This window comes from Platalea leucorodia, assembly GCF_965183815.1.
Source record: "Platalea leucorodia genome assembly, chromosome: Z".
Taxonomy (NCBI): Eukaryota; Metazoa; Chordata; class Aves; order Pelecaniformes; family Threskiornithidae; genus Platalea; species Platalea leucorodia.
In genome coordinates, this window is record NC_138858.1 from 11,466,684 (window position 1) to 11,489,736 (window position 23,053).

The 23,053-nt window shown below is 49.8% G+C and overlaps 1 protein-coding gene across 1 annotated transcript; it reads right to left on the reverse strand.

Annotated features, from left to right (window-relative positions):
- Nucleotides 1-2,049: 2,049 nt before the first annotated feature.
- On the reverse strand, nucleotides 2,050-22,815 carry LOC309602707 (transitional endoplasmic reticulum ATPase). The gene is made up of 17 exons (XM_082336545.1): nucleotides 22,692-22,815; nucleotides 17,714-17,825; nucleotides 17,152-17,324; nucleotides 14,806-14,948; nucleotides 13,685-13,815; nucleotides 11,808-11,939; nucleotides 11,297-11,399; nucleotides 9,635-9,768; nucleotides 9,245-9,380; nucleotides 8,076-8,188; nucleotides 7,248-7,412; nucleotides 7,015-7,137; nucleotides 5,731-5,943; nucleotides 4,149-4,457; nucleotides 3,087-3,242; nucleotides 2,796-2,950; nucleotides 2,050-2,480 (listed from the first exon to the last, which is right to left on the reverse strand). The coding sequence occupies exons 1-17, from the start codon at nucleotides 22,706-22,708 to the stop codon at nucleotides 2,375-2,377; spliced, it is 2,421 nt and encodes an 806-aa protein (XP_082192671.1). The 5' UTR covers nucleotides 22,709-22,815; the 3' UTR covers nucleotides 2,050-2,374.
- Between the last annotated feature and the right edge of the window lie 238 nt (nucleotides 22,816-23,053).

Genomic DNA, 23,053 nt, shown 5'->3' on the forward strand with positions numbered 1-23,053 from the left:
GAAGGGATCACAGCATCCCAGAATCGTAGACTGTCCTGAGCTGGAAGGCACCCACAGGGATCATCGAGTCCAACTCCTGCCCTGCAGGAGGACAACCCCAGAATTCACACCATGTGTCTGAGGGCGTTGATGGGGTTGCCTGAGGGATGGCATGGGGCAGGGGATGCCCGTGCAGGAGGGATGCCTGTGGTGGGGGGATGCTCTTGGGGCAGGGATGGCCCTGGGGAGGGGACGCTGATGGGGCAGGGATGCCCGAGGTGTGGGGGGATGGCCCTGGGGCCAGGCGTGCCCATGGGGCAGGGGTGCCCATGGGGCAGGGATGCCCATGGGGCACCTGTGCCCGGCCCGGAGCCGGGACCCGCTGAGCGCGGCCGCTGCCTGCCCTCTGCTGGCAGGAGCCCCTGCTGGGCCCGGAGGGTTTCGGGGTGCTGCGGGAGGGCCCCCATCCCTCGGATCAGGGACCGGCCTCTAAAGCCAAGGCCCTGGCCGGGAGGGGTCCCCCATCCCGCACCCAGCCTGGCTGGGCTGCCGTCCCTGAGGGTCGCGCGGTCCCTGTGGGACCCGGCTGTAGGGCTGGGCTAGGGGGGACGTGGCTCTGGGGCCACAGGGAACCCCGGGGAGACGCCAACCATGTTGGCAATGAAAGGGCTGCCCTCAGCCGCCCCCCTGCCTAACCCCACATCACCCAGGGCAAGTCCCAGCCGCCAGCACCTTCCCCCCCACCCCCAGCAACTTTGGGGGTGCCCAGTCCCCCCAGCAAGGTGCTGGGCAGGGGAGGGGGGGCCGTGGGAAGGCTCTCGCCCCTGCAGCTACCAGGGGTCTCTGCTGCAGGGGCGGCCCTGTAAAGGGGCACAAGCTGGGGCCAAACCCCGTCCCCGGTGCTAGCTGCTTTCCAGGGGGTCCGGGGGGTGTTCGTGGGGGCAGGAGGGCCCACCCAATCTCCCCAGCTGCTGCAAGTGCTGATATGGGGGACACCCTCAGCCCCCCAGCAGGTTTACAGTGCTCCGGGGCAGAGGCAGATGCTCTCGGAGCTCCCACGGTTGCTGTCCCCACCAGGAGCCACGTCCCACAGGCGGCAAGGAAGAAAGACGAGGTTTTGCAGCTCTCCTGCTGGATTTAATCAGCGTGTGCAAGTAGGAGAGGCGGCAGGGAAGAGCTGGGCTGCCGGGAGCTGGGACAGGCACCCCGCCATCCCGCGCCCTGCTCGCCCCCACCTCCACAGCAGACGCTGATGAGGAGATGCCGGGATCGATCGTCCCCAGCGCTGGCTGGGCAGCGCTGTCCCGAACTGGCGGGGAGGGAGAAAGCCAGCCCCTGCCACGCTGGGGAAGGCTCTGGGGAGGGAAACAGCCCAGGAGCAGAAGTTTCCAGGTACCAGCTAACCCCAAAAGGGGCAGGGGAAGCACCAGCCCCCCATCCTCACCCCCGCTGCCGCAGGAGGCGGCGATGGCAGCCTCCCGGCGGGATGAGCAGCGGCGTTTTCTCTAGCAGAGGTGGCGTGAGGACAGGCCCAGAGCGGTGCCGGCAGAGCTCTGCAGCAGGACACGGCGCCCGAGCCGCCCACCCTCCCCGCGGGACTGCGCGGCCTCCTGCCCCGCCGGCGGCTGTGCTGGTTAAACACGGCGCTCCCCCTTTCAGCGCCTTTCTCCCCACTGCCAGGCCGAGCCCCCTCCGACGGAGGGTCCCGTCCCAGAGCCCCCGGGTGCCTGCCTGCTGACCAGACGGGGGCCGCCGGAGAAGCCCTCGGCTGCCGAGGAGCCAGAGCAGGAGGAGACGCGACAGCTCTCGGCCAGCACGGGGGAAGCCACGCCAGACACCTGCGACTCGGTGCCTCCTCCACGCCAGGGCAGGGGAGAGGCGCTGCCAAACCCCCTTCTTCCGTCACCGTGAGCTACGAGGGGTTGAGAAGGAAGAGCAACCCCCTGCGCGGCCCACGCAGACGGGCTCCGCCGCAGCAGGAGCGCTCGGACAGCACGCGAGGCACGGGCTCACAGACCGCGCCAGCACCGCACAAAGGAACGGACAGGGCCTGGCTAGAGTTTTGTGGGATTTTTATTAATTTTTTTTTTTTTTTTATTTTTTTTTAATACAGGCTAGCGTTGTACCCTTTGCTAAAGCTGCTGATTCTGCCACATAAACTAGAACAGAAATTTCTCAGAAATTAAGTTGTTTCCCCTCCTTGTTAATTCACTGTCTGCCTCCCAACTGAACAACGGTCTGGATTTGTGTTTGCAGAAAACATTCCCTGTACAAGTCTGACGTGCAGCTACGCTGTTCTGACTGAGGAATGAAGAAGCCGAGAGTCCATTGAACATTGGATTTTTCCCTGTACAACATGGCCTGATTCGGAGTTTGGTCCACCGAGGACAGCGAGTTAACCGTAGAGATCGTCGTCGTTGTCTTCACTGTACACGTTGCCCCCGCTGCCGCCTCCCGTGCCTTGGCTGGGACCGGCGCCGCCCTGGTTACCCGACGGGAACCTGCGTGCAGCGGCGCGGAAGGGGAGAAAAGAGACGCTGTTCAAAAGCCTCCTCGCCGCTTGGCGCCATCCCCTCCCTCCACCCCAGCGCCCCGGTGCCAAGCAGGACAGGCAGGAGAAGGGGGATGCGGCCTTACAGCAGGGCACGCAAAAGGCTCACGCGGCCGCCGGCTGTCGCTTGTGCTAAATGTAAAAGGGTTGATGGACTTCAGGAGCACTAATGGAGCAGCTACACCCGACCTGCGGCACAGCCTACACCCGCCGCGCTGTGTACTGGCTGAGCCGTGCTGCCCTCCCCTCACCCCGCCACGGTTACCTGAAGCTGCCAAAGCCACGGCTCTGCTGTAGAGTCTGTGCAAACATCTCGTATTTCCTGATGTCGTTGTCGCTGACAGAGCGGCGAGCGAAGCGCATGGCCTCCTCAAAGTGATCCCTGCGTATCTCGGGAACGGGGTCGTCCTCCTCCACCTCCTGCGGCGGGAGGGAGGGCCCGGGTGAGCCCCGTCCCCAGCCGAGGATGAGGGAGAGGAAGGCATCGCACCTCGCCCGGGGGCGGAGGCGGGCTGCCCGTCTCACGAGCGGGGAAAGCTGAGCGCGCCCCACTCACCATGGCGGAAGGGTTGGTCTGCCTCTCACGTTCTCGCCTGATCTCACTCTCGATGGACTCGCGGATGGCCAGTTTGCAGGCACGCTGGCAAATTTCTGTCAGGTCGGCCCCCGAAAAGCCATTGGTCATCTTAGCTAGGAAATCCAGGTCGACATCCTAGTGGGGGGGAAAAAGAAAAAAAAAAAAAGAGGCCTCTCCTTAACATGTTACAACCTCAGGTGACTTCAGATCCCATGGTACCAAGGCACTGCCTTAACTTTGTCCAATTTTGGAAAGATCAGCTGTTAAGTTTCTTGTTTCTGGGAGAAGTTAACCACATGCGAAGGCAGGCCACAGTCCCCACATGCCCACCAAGAATCCACGAAGCGGCTGTAAATGCCTCTGCGCCTGTGGATTGAGAGTATGATGTGCTCAGGTCTCAGCATCAGGAGTCAAACGAAACACTGTCAGACTGGAAGTGGGGCACCGGCAGACCAAGACAACTGACCTCCTCCTTCCCCTCAACGGAGGGGGGGTACTGCAACCTCCTTTGAAACCTTCCTTCCCAACAGAACCTAAAAAGGTAAATCTTGGCATAAAAAAGCTTAGGCTCTCGCCTGACATCTGCTTTTCTCTGATTAATTATCAGTTGCATTACTGCCTGCTCCACAGGCAAGGGACACAGCTCTTGCCTATGACAGAGTTCAGCAACAATTAACTGCAATGCTTCCTCTTCAATTTCCATTTCCCACCCCCGCGTTCTACATTTACTTTTCTTTCAGAGTACAAGAATCTTTTCCATCTTGCCATTACAGGGCTTTCCTGTTCCCGCACCGTGGGCAGAACTCCACTCTGTGACAAAGACCTGCTGTGCTTACACACCGACACCTAGCTTCCCCGATACCCAGCCTCAGAGCTCCAGCCTCCCCCTGCCTCTTCATCGCCATCCGTCAGCGACAGAAGGTTTCCCAGCTCTGTCCCGCGCGGAGCAGCCACCAGCCCTCCGCTCTGTCCCCAGCTCGTGAGGAGCACGTGCGGCACACAGCAAACCCAGGTCGGACGCGGTGAGGGCACAGATTCTACCTTGGCAACTGGTGATTTCCTCAGGTTGGCCTTAAGAATGGCAACCCGGGACTTCTCGTCAGGCAGGGGGATGTAGATGAGCTGATCCAGGCGGCCGGGGCGCAAGATGGCTGGGTCGATGATGTCTGGCCTGTTGGTGGCACCGATGATGAAGACGTTCTTCTTGGTGGACATGCCGTCCATCTCTGTCAGGATCTGGTTGATGACACGGTCTGCAGCACCACCGCCATCGCCGATATTCCCACCTCGAGCCTTTGCGATGGAGTCCAGCTCATCAAAGAAGAGCACGCAAGGGGCTGCCTGGCGGGCCTGCAAAAAGCAAACGGGAACAATTAGTCCATGTTAATACTGCCCGGTGAGGAGCATGCTGATTTCACACTCAGCCTACCCTACCATTACAGCAGCTGAGAGGAGTGCCAGAGCACGGCTGCTGCAAGAGGAGCCTGGAGCGGCTGCTCCGGAACAGTCTCCTGCCACACAAACCCTCAATTAAATTCTCCTGAACAACAAGCTGAATTTCCCCAGAGCTGGGAGCACTGGGAACCAGGCAGAAGGGTGGTAACTCCAGTGCCTAGAGGGAAAGCTGGAGCAAATTTGCCTGGACCAGAACTCTCCCTGCAAGACCTGGGGACATCAATTGGTTATTTAGGCACTCAAGTATCAGTAGGTGAGATATAGCTCATGATAGGGGGAAATCCAATCATTGTCTTCAGCTACCTAGTGGGCAGTTGTAGGGAAAAGGGAGCCAGATCTTTCTTCAAGGTGTACAGTGAAAGGATGAAAGACCACAGGCACAAATGGCTGCAAAGAAAATTCCAGTTAGAAATACGGGAGGAAAAAAAAAAAAAAAAAAACCACACTTCTTCATGGTGAGAGAGCTCAAACACTGGCACGCAGGCCCAGAGAGGTCAGGGATTCTCCATCCCTGGTCAGCACATGGTCAGAACACGAGGCACTGAGCAACCTGATCGCATTTCCAAGTTCTGGACAAAGAGCTGGACTAGATGGCCTCTGAGGTTCCCTCCCAACCTAAGTTTTTCTACCCCCTCCCTCCCCCCCCTTCCAACTTTGTTCTATCAGCACCCTCCCTGCCCACAGGAGCGAGGATTCCCAGGACAATCCATGCAAATACCTTCTGGGACAGGAGGTGACACTATATACAGGGCAACCGCGCAGCAGGAGCGAGCTCCCTTCTAAGCCATGTACATTGCAGGACAAGAATCCACAGGATATTTTGAAAATCTGTATATGGTGACAGCTAATGAGGTGTCAAGGTAAGTTTCCAGGGATGTGGAGGGGTATCCATGACATCCTAATGCTAGCCTCACTGCTAAGGCACTGGGGCATTTATCATCCTGTAACAACAGATGGAAACTGCAGCCAGAGAAAACAGTTTGAACAGCTATGGTGCTGAAGAGGATTCATTCCGCAACATCAGGAAAGCAGCCCCTGCTCTCAGTGCAAGTGGGGAAAACACAAAAGCCACAAACAAGAACCAGGCCAGTAAGACAGACGCAGTGGAGACCAAGTTCTGGGGGTACCTCAGCACAAACACAGCCCAGGGAGTGGAAGAAACACTTACCTTGTCAAAGATCTCACGCACGTTGGCTTCAGACTCGCCAAACCACATGGTGAGCAATTCCGGCCCCTTGATGGAAATGAAGTTTGCCTGGCATTCGTTGGCAATGGCTTTGGCCAGCAGCGTCTTACCACAGCCAGGTGGACCGTAGAACAGAACCCCTTTCGATGGGGTCATACCAAATTTGAGGAACTTGTCTGGGTGCTCCACAGGATACTGAAGAACAAAACAAGCAAACAAAAACCTCTTGTGATGAGCCAGAACAGGCCTGTACCTGTACAGAATGGTTTGGGTGGGAAGGGACCTTCAACGATCATCTAGTCCAACCCCTCTGCCAAGGGTAGGGACATCTTTCTCTAGGTCAGTTTTGTTTCTCCTCCTACCAGAAACGCTACCTGAGATTTCTGGTGGGTTAAACACAAGATCCTGCCTGCTGGGTGCCACTGGAGTTTTCAAATGGACGCGGGTTTGAAAAGCACCACAGCTACATTGGAAAGCTGCCTTAAACAACCAATTTACCTCTAAGAACTAAGGACCCATTCAGGTATTTTTCCAGCACACTTAACCCCAACCTCACTCAGCCCTGCAGAAGCAAAAGGGAACAGCTCATTACCTAACCTATTCGCTCTGCTCTCCAGAGACAGGCAAGGTGTCTGATGTGAGCATTTATCCTCAGCAACGAGGTCAGATGTAGGTGATTTTAGCATCAGAAAATTAGACTGAAAATTAGATTCTTTTATTCACTGACAGGATGTTTCTACAGTGCCAACTGAAAGCTGGAACGTGTCAAACCCAAACCATCCCAGTGCAGGTACCAGGAGTTTCCACAGACCATTCATGACTTTTTGTCCCAGTTTTTCCCTTTGTAGAAGGCTTCACAATTACTTCTCACCTGTCCCTGTGCTAATGCTGATGGGAAGCCCTTCGGAGGCTCTCTGTATGAGAATCTTCATCCACTTTCTGGCATACAAAGCTACCACATAAGAGGATTCTCAGCAGCGGTCCCACTGCTGGTCTCCACTTCAGAGAAGCAGAACTGCTGCATGTAGCACACCACCCACCCAAGATGACACTGTAGACTCAGCTAAGGAAAGCCTGATGCTGCTTCCTCTCCAAGTTCACCAAGGTGGAACAGCATGTTATTCTTAGTCCATTACAAGCAAATACCACAAAAACCTCTGCGTTTACCCTGTTCCCAGCCCAAACGGGAATCTGAAAAAGTTCCAGATTTTATTATTATAACTATTTTTCAAGCTGACTAGGCAAAAATCTGTCGGAAACACTTACCTGTACAAGCTCCTGGAGTTCTCTCTTTACATCTTCTAGACCACCAATATCTTCCCAGGTAACTTGTGGCACCTCCACCACAGTCTCCCGAAGAGCAGAAGGGTTGCTCTGGCTCAGAGCCCACTGTCATTAGAAGAAACGGCATTATATGAATTCCAACACATTATGCTCACTTGCTTCAGGTAAGCAATTAGATATTGCACCCAAAAGAAAGAGAGGCACTCCTCCATTACCCTGAAGTCATCCATGGTCACAGCCAGCGAGTTCATCACTTCAGCATCGATAGTTTCATCTTCTAGGTCTATGAGATCCATCTTCTTTCTGATAGCCTGAAGAGCAGCTTCTGAGCAAAGAGCAGCCAAGTCAGCACCAACATGGCCATGGGTCTCGTTTGCCACCTGAAAGCAGAGCACTGACTATGACTCACAGGGATACAAGCAAGCGCTCTGCAAGGGCAACGCACGCTCTGGTCACTCGCTGGGAAGTGCAACAAAGCTCTGGAGGACAGGAACATCAGCGCTTTGCTGTGGATTCAAGACAAATGCTACCACGTATTGAACAGGCAAAGACACCGCTGTTTCACTTCCTACTTGAGATCAAAGCTGCAACTGGAATTCAGGCGGTGCGCACAAAGATAACCCTGAGGACTGCAGTTCTTCATTCAGGACAGAGATTACAGGAACCATCCAGTTTACACGCGGTGTCCAGTGCCAGTCACCACAATGCTCGCCCAGCTCTGTGTGAGCTCTTTCAGGTTTGCTTTACTTTTAAAGAGAATGCCACAGCAAACAAACCCAGGGGGACAGTGGCAAGGCACTTCCAGACTGGACTGATGCACGTTTGTTTCACTTATCCAGGCCATTCTTAACTAGTGAGTGAGGATTTTTGGTCACTGGTAAACTAGTTAGAAGCCCAAAGATCACACGTTCACCCAGTTTCATGCTGTCCTAAATGAGCAACTACATTTATGCGAGCAAGCCTTAACAACTCTTCCACTACAAAACAGAGCACTGGGAACATCTGCCTGCAGAGAAAAGCTTTCCTAACAGCACGCTACTCACCTGTTCCAGATCCACATCGTCAGCCAGTTTCATATTTTTCGTGTGGATCTGCAGGATCTCCAGGCGCCCGGTAGCATCTGGGATACCGATATCTACCTCTCTGTCAAAACGACCTGGGGAGTACAAAACATACATTGAGCCGCTGATCCTGTGAACCAGAGGAGCTGCAGTTGCTGCCTTCCTCTGACTGAACAACATGATGACAAGCCACAAACACATACAATTTCAGAAAATGCCAGAGCTTTGGGTTTCTCTGCAGCATCTATCAGCACAGTAGCACAGTCAGATTAGAGAAGGACGAAAGGCTTTAGCCATTCAGGGAAAGTGAGACTACTGTATTAGCTAGAGTTCAAGATTATGTGACACAGAGGATTGCTAGTTTAGTAACTTTTTCTGACCCTCATTTTTAGGAAAATATGCTTCCCCAAACCAACATACCAGGAGACATTTTTGTTTATTTCTGCCTTTGTGTCCTCATCACAAGAGTGCGCAAATACTGAGAGATTTAGTTTTTCACAACTTTCATAGCAGTACCCAAGTGGTGAAAAACATGAACTGCCCCAACATCTGGAGAGGCAGGAAACCTAAGTATTACTGCAATATTAACTAAGGTACGTACACCTATCATTTTCCTCTAGCCGTAACTGCGTTCAAATGGCTCGCTACACATTTAAGAGGCCGTTTTCCCCTGCACACTTGGCTGGTTTGCTATTACAGATTTTTACCAACTGGTCATACGCCAGACATTCATTCATGATGCAAAGTTTTGAAAACCTGAATCTCCGAAACTACCGGACTTCTCATCAATAAAAGAAAGAGAAATCAGACAATTCAGAGCTGTCTGCAACCTAAGGCATGAACATCCCCTTAGGCACTTACTCCTTCAGTGTGTCCTGAAATAGCTTCACCTAATAGAGGCTAGCACACTTTCCCACTTTGAAGCATTTTTTCATTTCTACAAGTTCTAACCTAAATCAGCACAGAAAATGATACCAAAGGCTGGAAGCCTAGAAATGAATTTCAAACAAGCAGCTGGAGACATGTCAATAGTTTATGTAACACACAGAAGATGTTTAGTATTAATTTCTGCTCAATCCTTCCAAGGCCCCTGAAGCATAGCCTGTAACAAAGTACGTGATACACAAGAAAGAGACTGCAGTCGTGGTTACCGAATCGCCTGAGTGCCGGGTCAATGCTGTTAGGTCTGTTGGTAGCTGCCATAACGATCACGTGTGCTCTCTGTTTCAGTCCATCCATAAGAGTCAACAGCTGAGACACTATGCGACGTTCCACCTCTCCATGTGTCTACGGAGAGACAAAGCAGCCGTTAAACCAAAAGCTCTACAACATGGCACAGGAAATAGCACTGCACCAGAGTGGACAGATACGACAGCCGCGAGCTGTTAAGAAACATCGTGAACTACACACGATTCTTCTCATGTCCAACTGAAATCAGGTGTTAAGGTAAATATCGCTTTACCCTGTAGTCAAATGCAGAGATTCACGCCAGCTGCTACCAAAAAGGACATAGTTCTTTACCTTCCACAGGCTTTCTTTACCTTCTCTCTCTTAGGAGCAATGGCATCCAGTTCATCAATGAAGATGATGGCAGGAGCGTTCTTCTCTGCTTCTTCAAAGGCTTTCCTCAGGTTGCTCTCAGATTCACCAGCCAGCTTGCTCATGATCTCAGGACCTGAAAAATAGCAGCACTGTGGCACCCAGAAGAGCGACAGCCAGCTCCAAGACACGCAGCTGAATTTTTTTAGTACAACGTTCACATGGGACAATCTACATTTCAAGCCAAAGCAAATACTATCAACTGAGTTCACTAAATTTGCAGCTGAACAGGCAAGAACAGCATGCAGAATTACTTTCTATCATTATTCTGCTGGTTTCTGTTTACTCTAACAGAATGCAGCACTAGTCAATGAGCTACCTTTAGCTGCCTCTTTCCTTACCCTATTTCACACTTGGTGAGCTTCTCTGTATGTGCCACCACACACTGTTAATGCCAGTCCTAGCTTGCAAGAGAACCAATCAAATTATAAGGTGATGAATTATCAGGGTAGGGAAGGAAAAACCTCTAAGATACTGAAGCTGCCTTTAGCTTACATTACACAGGTATACATTTACCTCTGTAAGATCCTATAAACGAGTTTTAAGAAACCCAACAAAACAAAACCACTGGTGTGGGCAGGTACTAGGAGTGTTTCATTACCTGTAACTCACCAGGTAGCTCTGTCTACAACTACACCACCTGCAGCTCCAGGCTTGGGACCAGCAGAGAACGCATCACTAGCTCTGACAATGTTATTTTTATTATGCAAGAGAAGTGCAAGTGTCTGAAGAAATGGCTGGCTCATTAGCATTCAGTGACAGCTTCCACACACTTTAGCAAGTGTTTGACAAGGGCGACATATGGTTAAAACCAGCCCATTTACATCTGATATCTTGAGACACAAAGCAAGTCACTTCCCTACTGCTGGTCACTGTTATGCTGTGCTATACACTCCTTTGCTATTGCCTTCGCGGGTCCATGTGATTGAAATCAGAAAAGAAAAGCAGCACTCCTTAAGTAAAAATGTTCAGTTACTCCAGCACTGACAGTAAAATGGGACAGAAAAGCAATAAGGAAAATGCAGAATTTGGTCCTCACTGGACATAAACCAGTAATCATCTCAACTGCTACAGGTGAGAGTTATCAATAGGTGGCTCTGTCACTTGTAGCCAAGTCCCAAGGTACTCATTATAGCTTAAAGTTCCTCCCAATTAATTTTATGTGAAACAAAACAGGTCTTGTGCTTTACTTGAGGGGAAAGGGAAATCCACAGCAGACCAGCTTCTTTTCTGAACGGAACATGGTAGCAGCAACAGAAGCAAGTGTCCTGCACTCACATACTTAGAATAATCTTAGCACTTCACTCCCAGCTCTGCCCTCACCAACATAAATGAACACCCAACCAGACAGACTCCAAGTCCCTGCGTTGCAAAGCTGGCTTCCAACCACCCTGCTACAAGACAATCAAGTTTAATGGAAGTGCCACTACAGATGCTTCCACACAAATGGCCTCCAACTGTCCCCAGAGGCACGCTTGAAGGAGGTAGGGAAGGATGGCAGGCCGACAGTGTGGCTCTACAAGCCCTATTAACACCATTCATTACCATAAGATGGATGAATGAGCGCACAGCAGACCTGGGGCCAAAACAGCCACAAAACTTACCGTTGATAAGGAAGAAGAAAGCCCCCGTTTCATTGGCCACTGCTCGGGCAATCAGTGTTTTACCAGTGCCAGGAGGACCGTACAGCAGGATCCCACGTGGAGGCTGAGGACAAAGGCAAGGGACTTAGGTAGTGAGCTAGCATCTGAATGCCTAAGTAGCTTTACAGTGAAATTGTGAGCATTTGATAAAGCCAGTCCGAAACTGTGATGCAAACTCATGCAACAGCTGCCATCCCAGCATTGCTATCAACACCCTTACTACTTTGCATGACACACAAACAGAAACCTTGCCAGTAACTGACAGCGCTGATTCAAAGCATCACTCCGCTTTACAAGTTGCCAGTACCTTAATCTGTGTCCAGAACATGTAAGGAAATACTTTCCTAACGCCAGCACTAAAAACACCCCACAAATTACTTATTCTCCCCATCAATGCCTCATAAACCTCTGACATCAAGAGTCATCTGCAAGGGCAAGCCTGCTCATCCCCCTGGTGCACACGGGGACTTACCTTCACCCCTATGGCCTTGAAGAGCGCGGGGTGTCGGAGGGGAAGTTCCACCATCTCTTTGATTTGAGCCAGCTGCTTCCGGCAGCCACCAATGTCATCATAGCCCACTTCATTCAGTGACTCCTCTTCGTCCTATCCGGAAGGAAATATATTAAACATTGGAGTGAAAACAATAGTTCAACAACCCCTCCCAGTCTACAGAAGCCAGGAATCTGGGTTTTTTCTCATAGCCACTTCTTTGCTGTCTTGAGAGTCTCACTTTCAAGTCTTCCTGATGTCTTCTAAAATTGTTTCTTTGCTCTGTCTTCCCAGACATATAAAGGGAATGGCCTACACGTACCTAGCCTGCGCGTACCCAGACCTCACTGAAGCCCACCCTCTTGAATGACAGCCTCTGCTGCCAGATTCCCAACGGACTCTAGTGCAAAACAAGCTCTGTGATGCTCTGACGTGGCTAACAAAGATAGCGATAGACAATGAAACTCAATACACTTATTCCTTAAACTGTAAGTGGTATCTCTAACTACTTGACATACTCTAACTATCATACAGTTCTCGGATGCAGTGCTGTCTTTTGGGATTGACTTAAATTAACAGAGAATGTTAAGATCCAGACACATGGATAAGATCAGCTGTAACCAGCTCTTCCAGCATAGCTCCACAGTATCCATTCATTTGGCTGTCCAAATCCCTACTGGCCTTAGTTATCTGTAACATTAGGCCACACTAAAATAATAAAATAACACAGCCTGGAATCTCAGAGGGGCTCGGTCCAAGCCCTACAAACGGGAACCGCTACCTCAAGCAGGTCACTCAGGGTCTGGCCTATCGAGCACTGAAGGTCTCCAGGTTTGGAGACTCCTGCCCTCTCTGGGCCCTGCTCCAGGGTTGGGAGAAACCTTTTTCCTAACATCTGCTGGCAGTTTCCCCTGATCCAGCTTATGCCACTGCCTCTAGTCCTGTCCCTGGGCACAGCTCTCAGAAGAGCCTAGTCATCTACCCCTTCCCATCAGGCAGTTGCCAGTAAGCCTGCCCCTTTGCCTTCCCTTCTCCAGGCTGCATCATCCCACTCTCCCAGCCCCTCCTCATTCATTCTGACCTCCGGCTCCTCATCGTTTTGGTGGCCTTGGCTGAACTTGCTCCCATCTGTCTCTGCTGCGTCCTGAAGAGCCCAAACTACTCATCAGATGCAATCTCACAAGTGCCACATAGAGGTGAATTTTTCAGAAGGCAACTAACTACAAACCAGCACGCACCCTGATTTGCAGGTAGTAAAAAGGCACTTACTTTGCAAAGTATGGAACCACCTTAGCTCGTTTCTCTGAGACTTCCTACACTGTAACAGTAAGGTGGCCAAGACCTGACAGACAAGCCACTCAGGCTGCCTCAAGCTTGGGACACTCAAGGCTAGACACCTTAAGGGACTAGGGAAGTTTTTTTTTTTAAAGTCAACCATTTTGGGATTTTAAATTTCTCACCGAAAAAGCACTAACTGCTTTCTTTTCACGTGGCATGAAATTCATCAACATTGTAAGCTCTCCCTGCTATGGATCAAGGGAATTTTGGAATTAAAAGATGCATGTAAGTCCAGCATGAGCTATCTGGAAGCAGATGCAAAAGCAGCTGCTGCCAAAGTGTGACATCTCGTCAGCAAACCTACGCACTGGTGCTATCTCAGCATATGAGGAAAGACACTGGAAGCACATTTCTCTGACTGCCTTCAGCAGCAGCTCATCTCCTGAAAGTGGCGTTTCTAACCATTACATTCAATACATAAAATGCCAAAAGAGGAACTGCAAACACTGCTGCTCTCAAGCACTGTCACAGAAATGGATTTTGGACAGAGGGGATTCAGTAGGAGTACCGATTCTGCTCACCTCTCGTTTGATGGGCTCTCCTTCACAATGGATCACCGTGTCTGGAGCCACTATGCAGTACGGACTTGGATCTGTCTCCACCACTTTGAACTCCACTGCACGCATCCCTCCACGCACCAAGAAGATGTCACCTGTAAAACCCCACACTTCAGTAGCCTGCTGCAACCGACGTCTGCAAAATGTCGGCCCTTGTACTACCAGCAGCCCCAGAGGATAAGGAAGTGGGTTACGCAGGCATACGCTGCTGGCATTTGTAACGCTGCTCTGCATTTTAAACTCCAGAGCCGCATGTACTGTGACTACCCGAGCACCGCTTAGATCTGCAGCAGTTAAAGTTCTCAAATTTCCCCGAGTAACAAACAGCAAACAAAACCAGCAAACAATAGAAAAGAATACTCTGCCTAAATACAAAACACAGAGGCAAAGAATCACATTTCTTTTCCATTCAGTTTCAATTTAACATTTCTAAAACAGGCAAAAAGCCCAACTTAATAAAAGTTCATTTTGAAGTTATTATAACTAGCTGTTACTAGTTATAACTGGTTATTTCCAGAAGCAGAATAATACATAATACTGCACCATGACTCCTGGCTGAACTGGGCTGCAGAAACTGGATAACTTCAACCAGCATTTATAGTGTATTAGGACCTATTTGTTCCAGCAGGAGTGCTACTAGCACAACTCCAAAAGTGCATTTGGTTTTCTATGCACTCTCCCAGTTATTAATTAAATTACTTGGAAGAAGTGAATTTAGTCAGGGTGCCAGCTGGTATACACAACCAACTGATTAATATGCGGGCAACTCCCCAATTCCATCAAGTGGTAGCAACTTAGGTTAATGAGATTTTTTCCTGAGTTCTACCTGAGCCTTTTCTGATGCTCTCCCATCTCACGCAGCAAAAAAAATACAGGAGAACTATCAAGCTGCTCTGCTAGCGAGCATCACCCTTTCTTCTGAAGATTACAAAAAAATTAAATCAGCACCAGCAAAAATCTCACTCTACGGATGTCAGTCTAATGCTTCACAGAGATCTGTGCAAGCTTCTAGAAATGCTCTTTATTCCGTCTCAGGACTAGCTCACACTCGCTGCCATCAGGACTGCAGTAACAGGTGCTATTACCTTTCCTGATGGGTCTGTACGCTTCCAGGAAGTATGGCTTGAGATAGACCTCAAACAGATTCCCCGTGATCCCTTCTACCGTGTCATCAATCGGCAGCACATGGATACGTTTGCCGTATTTCACATCTGGGCAAGGCTGGATGCTGTAACAGAAGAAAACTCCAGTTAGCCACATCGTGCTGGACTTACACCCGAGCCTGGGAAAGGCAGCAATGCCCCTTCCCAGGAGAATCCCCTTCCCAGGAAGGACCCACCAAAGCCCTGGTGAGAGTTCCCACCTGTGTAAGAACATTTCAAGGCTGACAAGGCAAAAATCATGCCCTATGAGCGCAGACTAGCCCTAGAGCTACTCTTCACAACACACGCTCTCCTTCACTCCTCTCAGCCCTATCCAAGGCCACTGGGGAGTTTCATACTTTCTTACTAACCCCCTGCTCTTCTGTAGCCCCCCTTGCCATCCCCAAGACACATTCACAAGTTACTAATGCAGCTCAAAGACCTGTGAGAGTCATGAGCTGACTTTTGTTTCAACAACAAGCTACAGCTGAACCAACTGCAAGGGAGAGGGAGCTGGGGGAACCTCTTTGTTCCCTTCTCTCTCTCTAACTTACTACAGAGACCGGAGCCCCTGTTGCTGACAACCTGGATTCTGAACGAAGGCTCTCGCAGTACCAGCCAGGGGTAACCAGCTTGCAGCCAGGTGTCTGTCAGTCCCGCTTTGTGGAGGCTGACATTTAGGTTAAAGTCCAAAGGCCCCTTCCCCCTTTTTAAATAAACATTACAGTTATTATTTTGCAGTGTAGGACAACAGCCTACTATGGCGATAGCTCAGAGTGTCAGGCTGTGGCAGAAAGTTCAAACTGGCTTTGCCAGCTAAGAAAAGCCTACATGGAACACAACTTCTCATATGTAGCTTTTGCTAAAGACTCTGTTAACAGATTCTTTTACAACGTGCTTTACAGAGAGGATACAGCAGAAAGGGTAAAGGAAAAGACAGACTGCCCCAGAAGGAAAACAGTTGACAGACCACAAGCAGGAAGCACTTAGTGCACGACTCCAGATTCTGGCAGAAACGAGGCCACAGAAAGTAACACGATAAGCAGTTAAAGATCAGTAAGAAAAACTCTGAGGGCCAGAGGTGTGAGAATTCTCTGACCCTTGCAACAAAGCTAAGACAATCTGTAACGTGTCTGGAAGGCTGACAACCGCTACAGACACAGTCCCGGCAAAAGAAGGGGAGAGCACAGGCTGAACTGTCACGCTAGAAACAACTCCAACAGTAACCTCACGTCAGGTTAAAGTAAGGATTCACCTTTATTTTAAATCCACAGATGTGCAGAAAGCACCGTTCAGTTCTAACTACAGTGGTGTTTAAAACTTGCGCTTTCTAGTGGTAGAGAAATGGGTGGAACAGCCTCATTCCTCTCCTCTACAAAGTTTGTATGAAACACATTTTGCATTTAAAGATTATTCTAGATATCACCCCAGGTAGCCTAGTGTCAGAAACCAGGCTCCAATTTTCCCACAACATGCAGGATATTCCAGATTAGGAAGATGCTCAGGAGGAAGAGCTGCCGGCCCTCCCTTATTTATGCGTGAAAATTAGCACTTTTATGTTTAAGAAATGCTCACACCGTTTTCCCCCCACTCCCATCACGGAATGGAACCTGTGTCCCGCAAGCCAAGATGTATACTTCAATGCTTTCCCAATATTTTCTGGAAGCGTTGCACAACAAAACCCCTGCAACGCTTTTTAAGCATTCCTAATTTTAAAGTTATTTTTATAACAAAAATCAGAATATAAACATCCTACAGGGATTTTTAATCTTGCTATTTGACTGCTTCATGTTTTTGTCACTCATTTCTAGCAAGTTTTAATTTCTGTTTGCCACAGGGCAGCTCAGATATTACGAGAACAATTACAATGTTCCTTAATGCCGTCCACAGTAAACACTGTAGACATTAAAAATTTAGATGAGAAAAACTTGTGAGTTCACCTGACTGTGAGTTTGGGAAGAAGACTGTGACAACAGTGGGATAATTGAACCACACTCAATTTAATGACAGGACCTGGGCTCGCAAATGTCCTGAAGAGACTTCAAGAATCTTTAGCATCATTTTTTAGTATTAATCTGAATACGTGTACAGCCAGAAACACAGGCAAAAGTAAACACAGATCCCCAAGGTAAGCCACACACCTGAAGACATTTCTGTGGTCTCCTCTGGAAGATGTAAGACTACCTCCTGCAGCTCCTGTCTCTGCCACTGACTCAATCAATTCAGAGCCAGCGCACAAATTATTTAGGCAACCCAGGGATAGGCAACAGTTCTCGAACGAGTCCTCACCTGATCACGTCACCCAGTCGCACTCTCAGGTTGTTGCGAACAACCCTATTCATGCGAATCTTCTCATCTGAGCAGGTGTCATCTGACAGAACAATGCAGACTGCTTCTCTCCTCTTCTTTCCTTTTAGCAGAACAGTGTCTCCTCTGAACAGCTGCAATTCGTCCATTTTTGCCTGTAAACAGTAACAGCATTAGAACAAGCTTTTGACAAAACAAAAACTCAAGCATTTGAAGGAGAGTTACTTGACTTTGGATAATTACATCTTGGAAGCAATATGCTAAATCCACAAGGACACAGGCTCCCACTACGCTGGTCGAGAGCTAACCCTGAAGCCAGACTAAGGGCACAAGCTCAACTGAATCCTACAAACTGAGAAGCAAAATACATTTGGTCATGGAAGAGAGATAGGAAACAAGACAAGACAATCCTCCCTCACTCTTAACAGCTGCAACTTCTGACACAAATACTTGGATTCATGTTGCAAAGTTACATTTCAAGTAAACACACAGCAACAGCTTGCAAATTACCAGATTAAATGCTTTGCTTTTATAGATGACGCACCTGGGACAGTGACACAACACTGTTGTCTTCATTGATGGCTTCGTCAACAACTAACCGATTGGGCCTGTTCTTCTGCTTCAGAATAGCAGTTGATAAGTCATCCGCTTTAGAACTGGCAAACAAAACAAAAGTTATGAGGTGAGTGATACTGCTCCCCCCTTTCTAGCCACCCCCCTGTTTTCATCTCCATTTTCTACAAGTTTCTTTGTTGTCTTGTCTTTTAGAAACTTGTTTGTACGACAAAGGAGAATATTCTTCCCAGGCATCAGTTGCAGGAGTTCAAAGCACAGTGTTTTCTGTCAGTAAATATAACTACTTTACAAGCCTTAAATGGAAATAGCTATGAAGCTATCTATGAAAAGAAGTGGTCTGTGAGATGTTGCTGACTGTAAGATGTTTTGCCTAAAAGAATTAGTCAGACTCATCTGAAATCCCGTGTAACCACTGCGACCGAAACAAAAGTTCAAGTCTATTTGGTGTCAAATCCTGGATAAATAGGGGAATTAAAGGACAATGATGCAGCTCCCCTGACCAGAAGAGTTGTAAGAGTTTAGCCTGTCCAGGCCTATTAGTTAAACCTAGGAAGCCAGTAGAAATATTCAAGTGCTCATGAAAAATGGGGGGTTCTTTTTAGGATATAAGCATCTTCCTATAATACCTTCACAGGAGTCACGGCAGCTCTAGCCCACTACGCCACAAGAAATATGACAGATAACTCATTAGCCTTGACAAAATGGAGCAAATCAAACAACAAAGAAATGGAGGAAAGGCACATTAAGTAATTTCCCTCAGAATTTAGTACAGCACATAATTCACTCTATGAAAGAAACATGAATTTGAACCAACTGATTCCTGAGGAGCTCTTGGAAGCTGTACCTCAGCTTGCAACAACCGTGGCAGACTGCTGTCACTTCCCTTGGCGGGCGCCTGACTACTTTCTCAAAAGTATTCCAGATGTGCCAGTGTCTAAGGTAGGAACAGAAAACTTTGCACAGTTTGGTTTGATTCTGACAAAGAAAAGTCAAGTCTTCCTTTGTCCTAAGCAAGCAGCAAGCACCGGCAAAGAGTAGGAAGCTTTATGGACGACGGTGTTGGCTGTACACTTTGGCTCCGTTCCACTCTTTTAGGGACAAAATAACCACAAGAAATCAAACTTTGAGTGGAAGTGGTACAGCAAGCAGCCACACAGCGCGAACGCAGAGCGTGTCAGCGGTGCGTCACTTGGCACGCTTGCTGCATTTTTAAAAGTACATCAGAGAGGGATGACATACCTACAGTGTGATGCGACCCGAGGTCGTCCCCCCCCGCCTCAAGATGGAGGTTTTTCCCAGACAGGCTATGCGGTGTTGGCTCCTTTCTCGGACACTTAAAAGGGGTAACAATACCAAGCAAGCCTCTGAGGGCAGCCAGCTTGCTTCTGAGAGGCTTTCAAGCTTTGCATAAGCCCTGGTAGCATAGGAAACATGTTGGAAATGAGACACACTATTTTAAGTGAACAAAAGAAGGAGTTGTAACACATGTCTTTCCAGGACTGCCAGCACTGGGAAAGTCATGTTTCCCGCTCTCCATTGAAGAGTGCAAGAGGTAAGACATCGATATCCATCCCTTTCGATGACCATGTGAGATGTTACAGGTTCGTTCTCTGAGCCACAAAAGACAGAAGAAAGGCTGCTAGGTACATGCTGGAAGGAGCTCATGAATTCCATCTTCAACCTAAAACGTGGTCTTGGTAAAGTCCTAAAAGGTCTGAGATTCACAGAAAAACTGAGAGAGCAGTAAGAAAACTGAACGAATACATTGTCAGGTCAGACAGGATCTTGTGGTTAAAAGAGAGGATAAAAACAACCTACTTGTAAGGACCTTGCCTCAGCATTAGCTCCTGGACACTGGAAATTAATTTAGCAGCTAGATTTTAAAACTTGAGCTAAGGGACACCAGAAAGAAACGATACTCCTATTGAGCCTGTTCTAACTGTGGATGTAACTCATAACCCTCTGCACATGAGATGTGGATCCAAAGGCCTTTGATACGAAACTGCTGCCAGACTTTGGCTACGTAAACTGTCACTGAAGCTGAGTGGCTGTCCCTCAGGAGGCAGAGACTGCCGTGCAGCCTAAAAACCAGTCTGGGGCCCAAGATAAAAATAAACGGAAGAGGAACTGGTCAGCAAGTGGAAACTTTTGGACCAAAATTGTCAACAAACCAAAAGCTGCATAAATCTGGACAGAAAGTTCAGATACCTCCTGACACACAGCAGTACTGAAGAGCACAGCAAGAGGTCCACTTGGTTCTGCTGAATGCGAGAAAAAAGTTTTAGCACTGAAGAACTGAATCTACAGTTTCCTAAGTAAGGAGGGAGGGCTGGATCGATATTGTCAGTACATTACTGCACTTAAAGCAATCAAAACGCTTGAAGGCATTAAAAATGGAATAAAGGTCTCCAAGAAACAGCACGCAGGCATCTAAATGTGCGGGGTCAGCTTCAGTTACCTGACTGGACAGTTCTGCAGACAAAGAAACAAAGGTGTTACGAAATTACATGTCAGCTACACAGGAGAGTGATGTTATTTCTCCTGCAGACAAGGGTAAGGACTTCAAGAGACAAGCACTACCCCTCTTCCAGTAGCAACTTAGAACATTATCATCATCACCTTTGCCCTCATTGCATCTCTCCTGGGGGCTCCTCGCTCTGTAACTGAGATGATGGAGCAAAATATGTCTGCACACCTCAACCGCGCTCAGACAATCCCTGACATCTGTGCATCAGAGAGCCTGAACAGAAAATACCAAGCAGGAAAGCCTAAGGCATGCGTCGGGGCTTCTCCTGACAACTTTCCTATACGTGCTGGTAAGCTTCAGCGAAGGGTAGGACAGACAGCTAACCTAGGTAATTTTTAAAGCTCCTCAATGAGCTTCCTGACAGAGAGGGCCTGGTGCAAATCCTCTAGATCATCTCCCCTACCCACCCCTTTTGTCAGCTCCGTCACACACTTTCCCTCTTGCTCCTTTCTTTCACTGACTGAACAAAGAGATAAACTGAACACAAAATGTAGCTTTAGAGCTGTTTTGGAATTAAAAGGAAATTCAAAGCCTGCATCGAGCCTGCCCCTAGATAGAGGCCAGAAGTCAGGACATAATCCCCAGCACAGCTAACGGCCAAACTTGCATATAAAGCACAAGACATCAATAAAACTGAAGCAAATATGCACTAGCCCTGAAGACCAAAATAAAAGGTTCCCAGTTCCCATCCTTAGCCCACTTTTCTCTCTCAGTAAAGCAGTCCAACAGCCCCATCTGACACAGGGAAGGGGACTTTTTAGAACTTACATCACTGCATCGTTTATCTGTGTGTCAGAGCTCCTCTCATTCAGCACGTGACAATGCCCAGAGGCCATGCGTTATGGTGGGTGGTATGCCAAGCGAGAGCAGAAAGTAATTACCAATTAACGATCCTTCTGAAAACGACTACCAACCTCCAAAGCTCCACTTAAACTAAGGAAATAAGTCGCTCCTCCAAGTCTGTGCTAAAAATGTAGTGAAATGCACTGAGTCAAACTGATTCCAGCTGCAGTAACGAAAGTGAAAACAGTCATGCCTTCTGCAAGCCGGTGTGCCTCTTTATCAATATCCTCATGAAATCACTTCCAGCTTAAAACCTCTCAGCAGTTTCTTACCATCCTGAAGATCCGTGTTACAGACTGAACTGGTAAGTATTAAACAAAAAAAAACCAAATCCATAAAACATTTTATTCATTGAAGCAAACGAGTGAGATATCTGATGACTGCAGCCACTTACTGGAACAGCCCGTGACAACCAAGCAGTGAGTTCATACCCGTGCTCCAGATGCCAACTTCTCAAACACTGTTTCAGACAGGTAGGCACATGAAAACGAGAATCCCCTCAGAAACCACACTCTCTTGGCTCTTGCAATGCTGCTCGCTACGCTAAGGCTCAATTCAGCAAGATGGCTGCCAGCAGCATTGACCCAAATATGGCAACTAAAAAGTTAACTGTTTTCCAGTTGCAGAGTAACTTTTGTGGATTCCTGTGTGGTGAGAAGAACTTTGCCAAAGTAGAAATGTCTTTTTAAAGACGCTGTTCACCTCGCTCAGCTGCGAAATACGCCTCTGAGACCATCACTTCCATCACAAGCTCTACCACGGACACTGAATTCTTGGCACACCTTGCTGGAACTAGCTCAGTAGGACCAAGCAGGTCTGAATTTCAGGAGTTGCAGAAGGAAAAGAGAACATAAACAACAGACACTAAAGGGACCGAAAGTGCCTCTGGCAAGGCCAAAAAGTCACTTCAAGTCTTCTTGGATTTGGGACGTTTATCTTTAGGTTCTATTTTTACTGCTCTCAGGGGGCAATGAAGTGGCTTGCGCACGTGGGCTAGGAGCCGAGAGGCCACTATTACTCAACTCATTTTTGAGGAGCACGAAAGATGATCCTGGAACTCGAAACAGAGTGAGGCAAGACACCGGAGACGAAAATATAGCCGATTGCCTCAGCTTCCACAGAGGCCAGCCCGGCACAACATGTCTGCCTCTGCTAATGCCAAGTCACTTGCTAGCCCCGGCCCGAGGGCCGCTGCGGGGAGGAGGCCGGGACGTGCCTCTCCCCCCGCCTCGCTGCCCCGCCAGCCGCTCCGGGGCCTGGAAGACAAAGCCCTCCCTGGCTGAGGCCTAGCCCAGGCGGGACGGCCCGGGCCTCACCCCCCCCCCATGACTCGACACTTCCCGGGGAGGCCCGGCCGGGGCTGGGGGGGTGGCGGCGCACGGGGAGCGGCCCTTCCCGCTCCCAGCACCGCCTCCGCCTCCTCAGGGCCCGCGTGACACAGGGGGATCGGGGGGCGGATCGGGCCCGGCGCCGCACCGCGCTGAGGCGAGGCAAGGCGGGCTAGGCCGGGCCGGGCCCGGCGCCGCCGCGGCAGGGCCTAGGCCGCGGCCTGCCGGCGGGCGGCCCCAGCACTTACTCGGATCCCGAGGCCATGGCGCTGGGGGGGGAAGGGGCGAGGGGAGGCGGGCGGCGGCGGCTCCTCAGGGCGGGCGACGGCGGCGGGCGGCGGGTCTCGGGCAGGCTGGCGGCGGCGGGTCGGGGCGCTGGGCGCTGACTGAACCTCAGAGCCGACTCATCGGAAGGGGGAGCTCCGCCCCGCGCCGCCTCGCCTGCCTAGCAACAGCGTGCGCTGGCCAATGGGAAATTCCGCCCGGCCAGCGCCTCAGCCAATGGGAGGGGCGGAAGCGCGGAGGGCGAGAAGAGAGAAAGAACGGGCGCTCTCCCCCCTCCGCCCCGCCCCTCTCCTTGTCCCTGCCCAATCGCCACGAGCCAAGCGCG